This window comes from Anastrepha ludens, chromosome 2, assembly GCF_028408465.1.
Source record: "Anastrepha ludens isolate Willacy chromosome 2, idAnaLude1.1, whole genome shotgun sequence".
NCBI lineage: Eukaryota > Metazoa > Arthropoda > Insecta > Diptera > Tephritidae > Anastrepha > Anastrepha ludens.
Genome location: NC_071498.1, coordinates 100,966,088 through 100,976,570, shown reverse-complemented (window position 1 = coordinate 100,976,570; position 10,483 = coordinate 100,966,088). Strand labels below are relative to the sequence as shown.

General features: G+C 37.4%; 1 protein-coding gene across 3 annotated transcripts; it reads right to left on the bottom strand.

Annotated features, from left to right (window-relative positions):
- Positions 1–1,444: 1,444 nt before the first annotated feature.
- LOC128854909 (band 4.1-like protein 5) lies at positions 1,445–10,332 on the bottom strand. Of its 3 annotated transcripts, XM_054089365.1 has the most exons (11): positions 9,409–10,332; positions 7,939–8,086; positions 7,707–7,883; positions 7,439–7,647; positions 6,572–7,359; positions 6,363–6,506; positions 5,714–5,833; positions 5,467–5,618; positions 5,054–5,265; positions 4,027–4,809; positions 1,445–3,831 (listed from the first exon to the last, which is right to left on the bottom strand). In XM_054089365.1, the coding sequence occupies exons 1-11, from the start codon at positions 9,616–9,618 to the stop codon at positions 3,688–3,690; spliced, it is 3,087 nt and encodes a 1,028-aa protein (XP_053945340.1). In that variant the 5' UTR covers positions 9,619–10,332; the 3' UTR covers positions 1,445–3,687. The 3 variants fall into 3 exon arrangements, with proteins under 3 accessions (XP_053945340.1, XP_053945342.1, XP_053945341.1); XM_054089367.1 differs by lacking the exon at positions 4,027–4,809; XM_054089366.1 differs by lacking the exon at positions 5,714–5,833.
- Positions 10,333–10,483: the final 151 nt, after the last annotated feature.

Genomic DNA, 10,483 nt, shown 5'->3' with positions numbered 1-10,483 from the left:
TGGTTGCTGGATAAGCGCCGCCTGGCTTGGGCCATTGACTCCTTTAGACCCTTTAAGTCGCCTGGTCCTGACGGCATCATTCCTGCACAACTGCAAAAATTAGTGGAGGTATCATGCCGTTGGTTGAGCCCTATCTATGCGAGCTGCGTAGCCAGGGGCTATATACCGAGATCTTTGAGGGCCGTGAGGGTTGTCTTTATACCCAAGGCAGGCAAGTGCTCACATGTCTCCCCTAAGGACTTCAGGCCAATCAGTCTCTCATCTTTTTTGCTAAAAACCCTTGAGAGACTGATTGACCTGCACATAAGAAGCGAAATTCCTCGGGGTTGGTTGTCGCATACCCAACATGTTTATTGCAAGGGCAGATCGGTGGAATCTGCCCTGCACACAATTGTGAAAGAGATTGAGGAGTCTCTTTCTCAGAAGGAGCTTCCGGTGGCCGCCTTCCTCGGCATCGAGGGGGGCTTTTAACAACGTCTTCCTAGAGGCAATCACCAGGTCTCTGGGTAAACTGGGGGTCGAAACCGACCTGATCAGATTTATCTATAAAATGCTTAGCGACAGAACTGTCGCGGCAGAATGGGGAGGTATCTCCATCCACCGGCAGGTGAGTAGGGGCACTCCGCAAGGTGGTGTTCTCTCGCCTTTTCTCTGGGTTGTTGTCGTAAATGACTTGCTGGAGGAGATGGTGAAAGGGGGCTGCAGGGTGGTTGCCTCCGCGGATGACGTCGCATTAATCGTTAGAGGAAAATTTGTGGATACTCTGTACAACCTGATGCAAGGATATCTTAACGTAGTTGTTAGATGGGCAACGGATTGCGGCCTGCCGGTGAATCCTCTTAAATATATATTTACAGAAAACTGCATTATTTTTATTCACGTTCACGTATCTAAGCTGCTGCTAATAAGTGCCGAATATCGAAAAAGTATCGGTTTAGCAATTGAGACAGGGTAGCAAAAATTATCAAAGCCACACACACGTTTTAATCTCAAGGGATTAAATAAACATACGAAAAACATTTAAGGTTTATATTTTCAAATATATTTTATTTGTATATTTCATTAAAAAATATATATTTTTAATAATAAAATCTATATGTCAATATACGCTAAACTAAATATAGGTATATATAGTATTATATGTATATTTAAAAGTATATCAATATATAGTTAGATATATATTTATAGAGCATACAATAGGTGAAGTAAAAAGTTCTGAGCGTTTTTTCGCTTTAGTCCGACGATGAAATTAATAGTCAGCAAAATCCGATTTAGATACATTTTTGTACCTAATCTGTAGTTTCTATACAAAGGAATAGGTGCTCATTTGCCATTCCCAATCTGATTTTAAATGGTTTTGTTGTTGTTGCTGTAGCAGTTTACTAGGCCAGGCCAGTGCGGTGTAGTCACCGATCGTCATCGTCTAACTCATCTAAAGGTAAGCCCAGGAAACTTGCAGTTTCGACAGATTGGGTCCAGAGGGAGAGGAGTGTTGGGTAAGTGAGATGTAAGTGAGTTGGGTTTGAGAGGGCATGTGAAGAGGTGGTTAGTGTCGTGCGGGTTATCTTTACATGCCGGACATACCTACATATATTAAAAAATAGCCCTGAATGATTTTGTCCACATTTTCGACTACTGGCCTAACAGAGCGTGTCTCATCTTTGACGTTTATAATACCAGAAATAAATCATTGGGACCACCACTTTGCTGTTGCATACACTGCAGTAGTATTGGATCCATGAAGAGCAGACAATTTTTTGGCGGCTTGCTCCGGCTTTTCACTTTGGTCATGGTGACATAGAAGAAGGTATCGATCACATAACTGTTTTCGTCACAAAAAAAACTGATCAAGAACTTTGTTTGAAGCATATTTTCACGATTTTACCGGCGTATAGTATGACCCGAGGCGCTGTACGCATCGTGAGATATGGCTCACTAAAGACATTTAGCGCAAAACGCTCAGAACTTTTATTTCAACTAATGCATTGATTAAAGAATATATTATCTTTTATTCAGAGTTGATCAAAATATTTTAGCAACCATTAATATTAATTGCCACCATGGAAAAACAAATTGCCATAAAATAATACTCATATTATGTTAAAAACTTAAGCTTAACGTAATCACTTACGAGTACATACATTGCTGGTGCATGCGTATGCACATTTGTTTTGTGATAGTAAAGGAATATCGAGAAGAACCATTTGACAAGGTTTGTGGCTATGAAGGGAGGAATATGCACTTGATCCCTATTTAAATACATTCTGGATAGATTTAGGATGAGTAGACGGTGATTATGAGAATTTTTTTTGTCATGGCAAAAATGCATTCAAATGTTTGTCGTGCCGTCTCAGCTGGCGTAAGATAATATTGCAATAATAAATTTGTGTGAATTGAAAAAACAAAAAAATATATTAACTTCATCTTAATTTGATTTTACAGCAAATTAAATGTTTCGAATTAAAAAAAAAAACTTACATATGTGCTCCAAGTTCACATTAACATCTGTCTCAATTTGTCAGCTTATTTATGAGTATGTCAGACCCAATTATAAAACTACAATTTAGCTATTAAATATTTTCGCTGGTATAAGTAAGCATTATGGTACTAAAAAATATCGTTTTGCCACTTTTGGTACAAACGTCTATTCAACTTGTTTACACACAGCGACTACACAAAAACTAACAAAAACAAAAAAAAAAAGATTAATTGAGTGTAAACGGGCGCGCGTGTAATTGATTTATGTGACACATTCCGCACATTTGTCAAATTATTAAACTGCATTATAATTCAACGTTGCATAAGGAAATATGAAATTAAAAAATTGTTTCATCAATCACTTAAATTGAACTTTCAAACCACAAACCTCGTTTAAATGCCATTTGTTCCGTTTTGTTATTAAGTAGGATATGCGCATAATCACTATATTTGATATATGCATGCATGTATGTATGTATGTTAAAACTTTTAAAATGCTATAAAGGCGGGTTCTTACTCGCAACAGCTGCTTAACTCTTAATATCATTGAATTTATGAAGTACAATAAGGCACAAACTTTCGTTTCGAATTATCATTGTTCAGCGCTTGTAGGTTTCAGTATTAATATATTTGTGTGTATACCTATATGTATGTAGGCAGGTAGGTATGTTAATTTTTGACATAGGCCCGTTTTACAGTTATGTTTTAAGTAAACTTAAGTACATATGCAATAGTTGCGCATAATTTGTAAACATTTACATGAATATGTCATTTATATTAAGTAGTTGTATGTATGTATTATATATTTATATATATGTATATATGTATAATAATAAATAGTAAAAAATGGAATTTCGGATTAAGTACGAGTGAACGTTTACAATGCCGATTTTGCTATACTACTAATGGAATTCGTTTTTAAAGTAAGTAAATAATCTGTAATGTAATTAAATTAACGTCAAACAGTTATTTAAACTGTAATAAACATTATTGGCTATACTCTCGCGAGTGTTGGATTTAGTTTAATTATAGAAATTCATTATTCAAGTTATCGTTTTCGAAGTGCATATATATGTATAGTATGCATCCGCGATAAATTCGCATTTGTTGCGAAATTATCAATAAATATATTTAATTTTCTTTTGTGAGAATTCATATAAATCCAAAATTACATACATAACCTAATTTCAACGTCAGCTAAATGAGCTCTTACAATTGCGTTGTTATAACCGATTTTCGTAATATTGTTGGTTCTTTACCTTTCGGCGCTGACACCACTTCCGAGGACACTAGCCACGGCGATACCATGTCATTATGGGATGGTATATGTGTAACGGAATGATTATTCGGATGCTATAAAAAATTAACTAAGTCAATAAAAATAGTTCGAAAATATGTACAATATGCGAAAATTCCTTACTACGAATGAACTACTAAAGAAAATAAAACGAATAAACAAAACATCATAAGAAACAAAAACAAAAATGAAATGGTACTGCATGCAACAACCCGACACCTCAGCAAATGTTACAGTAAACCAGTCCAAACCTTTTTTTCGCTTTCATTTTTCGTTGGCAAATGAGCATCGGTTTCGCTCCGCTCATCATTCGCTTGATGCTGCTGTTGTTGGCGCTCTTGTTCACGCAAAGTGGAGAAGAGTGTAGTGCCGGCGGATGGCTTGGTCACCGACTTCTGGTTGTTGTCTACTTCGATATTCACCAACTCTGTTTCACTATTCTTTCCAACAGCACTGCCGGTTTTTTTATCATTTGTTGCACGTACATTATTATTTATTATATTATTGATGAATATTTCGTTAATTAACCGCTCAGCAGCTGAGGCATTGGCTGCGGATGATGTGGCGTTGAAAGTATGAGTGGGCGTAGGCGGTGGTGTGGTTATGGTCGATATATGTGTGGTAGGCAAAGTGGGTGTTAACAAGCTGTCGTTTGTTGTTGTAGTTTTGACATTACTCTTTCTGACTGTAAACGTTTCGTTGGCATTCGTTAGACTGGTAGGACTCGCTGCCGTTGTGGTAAATATTGAGCTGGTATGTGTGTTATTGTATGACGATGACACGATAGGACTCATTGAATTGAATTCGGATATGAAAGTGGCATTGGAAAAGGGTGATATTGTTGTTTTAGAAGCGGAAATTTTCTTCGCCGATGATGATGTGGGTGAAGGCAAAGCAATGGAATCTGCGCCATAATTGTTTGACACATTAGCATCTGTACTACCACTACCTACAGTGGCAACAACACCGCTTGCCATTGTGGTGCTGCCTGTTGGCTTTTGTTCGGTTATGCTCAAAGTTAGTTTATCACCGCCCTAAGCACAACACAAAAATGGCAACACAAAGATGGTAGGTAAACACAAAAACGCACACAAAAAAAGGAAGACAAATTAAACAAAAAGCGTAAGACAAAATTAAATAAATTATAAATAGGTCAATTCAACATATGATAAATAAACACTGAAATTCGTAAGTGTGAGCATTAAGTTAATTTTGGGAATAACTAGCATATAAACACTTTCTCGGACTATACAAGTTTCTAAGTTTTATTTTACTCACCACCGAAATGTAAGTGGCATTCAGTGAGTCAGGGCCATCACTGCTGTAAGTTGTGTTATTGTTGTTCGAACTAATACTGCTGAATATGCTATTGCTGTTATTATTGTTGTGTTGCACTGTGCTAGGAGCGGGCACAAACATTTGATTCGTCATTTTCGCATTCGTATTGGCATTCGAGAGCGCACTCGTGCCAAGTTCCTCCTCCACGCGCGCTGAAATAATGAAGTGCACTCAGTTAATGTCAATTACACAAAGCGGTACACTATTGCTACTTAGATGTAAAGTAAACAAAGTTAGAATGGAAAGAAACCGGCACAATATGCCAAAATTAAATAAAATTCACACAGTATATAATTTAGCATTTGCCGAAACTTTTGGTTTGGTAATTGCATAAAACCGTATCTCTGTCGCACCTTTCAAAATATTGCACTTAATGTGACCCGGTGGTAGTGCGCCTCCGCTTATATTGGCAAGCTTCACTTGATTATTCGGTTTATCCGAGTTCGAAAGTCGTTTCAAAGTCTCCGTATTGTGTTCCATATCGAATGTCTTATTGATCGTCACCCTATGGAATAATAATAAAAAACAATTTATGCCATTCTGATTCTCGCAGTGCGAAGTAGTTAAAAGAAAGCTCATTAATAATAAAATTTGCTCTACCTGATACTGTTAGCATCATTAATAGCTTCGGTTGCTAGTATAGATGGGGATGGATCTTTAACAATGGACTTAAGTAATGAATCTAGCTCTTTATCTTTATCCGATAAGGCACTTCTAATGCTGCACAACGAGACAAATGTAAAATTAGTATAAACACTTAACTACAAACATAAAACTTATTTAATAAAATAAATTATAAAAATACATGATTAAAAAATAAAAGCTTTACAAGGTGCTGCAGAATTAATCATCCAATTTTGTTTTCGAACAACTTTTTTACTAAATAAAAAAAATGATTTTGAGTGCTGAAAATCTTAATTTTGAGCTTTACGCGCTCCATTGCTTGTGTGTTTGTATACTGCGGTTGTCTAGTTCGTAAGTGTGAAATATGATTGACGTACAACTCCATTTAGAAAAATTAAAAATATTCCGATGCGGTGATTAATTCTGCGCACGTTGTACAAATGTATATGTATATAACAGCACGAAACAGCGAAACATTGATTTTGTAGCATTTTTTAGAGTTACATAAATACTTGCATAAAGTATACTAGTGTTAGTAACATAAAATTTGTTTTTAATTCATTTGCAGAGGTTAAAGATAGGATATTAGTATTGATACGTTTCGCATTAGAAATGAGTCTCATACCTGAAACCTGAACTAATTGAGGCTTTGCCGAAGGAGCCATGGTGCGAGGAGGCGTTATTCCTAAATGGATTGGTATCATCAACATTTTTCGTTGCATTTGTTGGATATCCGCTACTGGTTGCACTTATGGACTCGGTATCCATTCTAGTTATCGAAATATATATTTTTTCAATTTATTTAAATATACTAAGAATTTAAGTCAAACATACTTCACAGTCAAGCCTTCTTTATTGTAACAATCAAGCTTACTATAGCCGCCGTCTTCGCCGCTCGAGTCCGATCGCATGGAATTACAACGCAAGGCACCCGAGTTACTTCGCGCCGCAGATGTGCTGCAAGTAGCCGAATCATTTAACATCTCTGCATTGTAGATGACTGTCTGGATAGACGGTGAGGGTGTAACAGCATTTGAAGGTTGCTCCGTCGTTGATGTGTTCGTAAGCAGCGAATCGATAGTAGTGTTGGCTGGCTCATTGGCGGCCGCGGCTGCTGCTGCTGCGCGTGCATTTACTGCAGCAACAGCAGAAGCAGCAGCTTCTTGTGAAGCTTTTTGACGTTCACGTAGTAAATGTGATTGACGGCTGGCGAAGCGTTGGGATGGGCGTCGCTCGAATTGTACGGTGCGCCGGGCCCGACTTTGCTGCGTGGTTTGAAATTCTGTACGACCAGAGTAACGGAAACGTGAACCCATGCGGAAGAAATTCTGACGGGCTGAAGGGCCTTTGACCGGCGCCCGCAAACGAAAGAAAGTATGATGTTCGACAGCACATTTCCACAAATGTTTACAGGCCTTCTCGTTATATAAACGAAAAACGAATGTATGCTCTTGTTCGCGTCCTTCATCGTCATCCTCGATAACGATGAGCGTAAGCTTTTTCTTTTTAAAATCTAGCTTACTTATTTTAGGCCAGAAGAACAGACCGATTTTTTGATCACGTTCAAAAACTAAAATACCAGTTGGTGTAAGACCTAAGTGATACTCGCAACCGTCTTTACCCTGCAATATTCGACATTTTAAATTGTTTATGCGTACATGCATATAATATATACTGAAACACATAGGTGAAATGGCTTACCAAGACTGTGTGCATATCAACGCCGTACATATCCAACCACTTAGCTTTGTTTAAATAGGCAGTTTCAGCTTGAGCTGGCGTCAAGCCACGACAAGTCTTATACTCTTCCAATATGGCGATCTCCAGATCCTCTGTTTGCTCGGGAACAAAGCGAAACTCCGACACTGTGGCGGCTGTATGCACTTGCTCATCGTAATCACCAAGTTCCGCTATAAAATATGAATTCAATATTACGTGGAAATAATTTTGTTATAAATTTAGTTTATACATTGCAATGCGAGCGCACACAATTCTGCCGCTTTGTCATCGGGGCAATCTAAACGACCTTCCAGGAGATCTTGTTTCAATTGTAGGAAGAAAAGATAACGAGTCAACTCTTCACGCAACGTATTCGGCTCGGATGAGTAAAATTTGACTTTCATACGGAAAGTGTAAGGTGGACCAACTAGAAAGACTCCATTAAAACTATAATTTCAAACAATCAAACAATGTTAACTCACTTTTTACTTGTTTCTTAATAGGTTTTGTGGGATCCAGCCAGTGTTTAACATGATTAGCATCCGTAAACTGTAAACCGAAGTAGTCTTTTTCTATTACATCTAAAGCATAGAACACTTGCTCATACAGGAAACTTCCTAGGGCCTTTTTCTATAAAATATAAATTTAGTTTACAAGAGGTGTACATACATACATACATACATATATACATATACAATATCGAATCTATACATACTTATATATGCATAATGATGAATTATGAATTATGAACACTTTTGACTTAAGGCCTTAAGAGGTGTTCAGAATATTTCATATAACATATTTTGTTAGAATTAGAGAAGTGTTACTCATACAGCTTTGCTGGGTATAGGCGCCTTCATTTATTATGTAAATATAGACTCATGTAATTGTAAGGTTGACAATGACAATGTTTGCCTAGAGGTCTCAGTTTATTGAAATACCTAACTTGTCTCCATAAAACATTTGTTTTCCTCGGCCCCACTATTTACAACTTGCATGATAGAAGTGCGACCTCAACTGAACGTGTAGATCGAAAGAACCAAAATATTGGCAGTTAGCGGCCCAAGCCTCAATTCTTGGGAACACACTAACGGGATAATCAACCAACTTTGTAGAAGGAACACGACAGTCGGTTCTACGTTACCGAAACGATCCGGATTTATATCCGGCCAAGGACTGTCACTCCAGCAGCATTCACCGTATGTATGCAAGTATGGGGAATGTTTATGCTGCTACAACAACAAGGAACAAGGTTCTGTTATTGTTCTAGCAAAATATAATAGCAACATATAATATTTGGGTGAAGAACAAGGTGAGATTCTGCTCACCTATAAATCTATCCGCCCGACTTATGTAAAATAAACCAGAGGAACCCCAGGATGGGTATACCTAAATATAGCAAGAACAACAACCCAGCTTTTTCGACCAAACTATATATTGACACGCACTTTCAGGTCGGCTTACATAGGTAGAAGTTTTATGTTGAGGAAAATGAATATAAACAGCATCAAATGTAGCAAAATATTATAATTAACTGAGTAATATAATGACGTGAAATTTTTGGAAAGGTTGACTTATTTTAATTATGTTATGAGTAACCAAGTCTATTTCTATAGCTTTGTATTTGATTTTCCAAATGTGCGTTTAATAGGTATTTAATGTATTGTTGCGACTCAGGTACTACATGATAGAGCTTTACGTATTAAACTTGAAGCATAGCATTGCTTAGAACGTGTTAAACATGCTGTTAGAGCCAGAATGAGAATATGCAAAAACAAATTACAAAAGCCTAGTGCAGCCAATCGCATAATTTGATTAAAGCTAACAACGCCAACATCCATACAATGCCAAATTCGTGCACTTTCTCTTTTCTGTTCTAAGGCTACTTCGAAATCTTATGGCACATATTTATATGTACATATATAAATATATATGTATATGCTTCCACTCACCGATAGTTCAATGGAGAGATCTGTATTATCCAGCAACACTACACGACATTCAATTTTATTTTTATTTACTGGCATACGCTGCGCCTTAATTTGCGTTCCGCCACTACTACCCGCATTCGTAACACCTGCTCCTCCGCCACCTCCACCGACGCCTCCTCTGCTTTCCACATAGTTGCTACGCACCTTCCGGCGACTTAAAAAGCGCAACATTTCCCACTAGCAAATCTTACATTAACACGCGCATTCGCCAAACTACTTGAACACCTTTCTCCGTTCCACACGCTTCGCCTTCACCTCACCTACTCTGCGAATGTCCAATCAGAGCTGCAGCTGTTGCCAACTCTGTATCCTAATTCTATCTAGCTCGGGAACTAGCGTCAACCAGTAATTGTAGCAACAATCCACCGGTTGGCTGATATACAGCTAAGGTTCGCCACCACCGCCCCAATATCGTTTTTCTTGTGTTTTTGAAAAACTTGTCCGTCGTTGGTAAACTTACTGATCCTGTTCTAATTGCTTGCTGGGTATCAATTTTGTTTTAGACTTCGACTGCGATGGTCACGGAACGCAATCATAACTTTTCTAAGCTATTTTAGCCGCTAATTTGACGTTTATGCCATTTTTAGCCTTCACTACAAAAGCAGCCACTCCTCATACAAGAATATGACGGAAACTTTTCTTCTAAACTATTAAGCACAACAACAAAACAAGTTTCACAGGTTGCCCGTTTGAAGACCGTAAATAAACCACAAGGAAAATGATAAACACAAACCGAAAACTATAATGCGGTAATAGAAGTGCACTTTTATATTATATGATTTACATTTTATGTACGTAAAATGAGGCAATTAACAAAATTATTTAAACCGAAAAAGCCAACAGCACATCAAGCCAACAAGAAAAATCCAGAGTTGCAATTCTACTTTTATCAATGTTGCCAATACAGTGGAATGGCAGTGCGACCATTTTTGTTGCCGAATAACACAATTTGGAAATCTTCAAATCAAATAACCGGTTATAAAGAGATATAAAAATTCTTTTTACGTGAAACGGATATTATATTTAATATGGGATT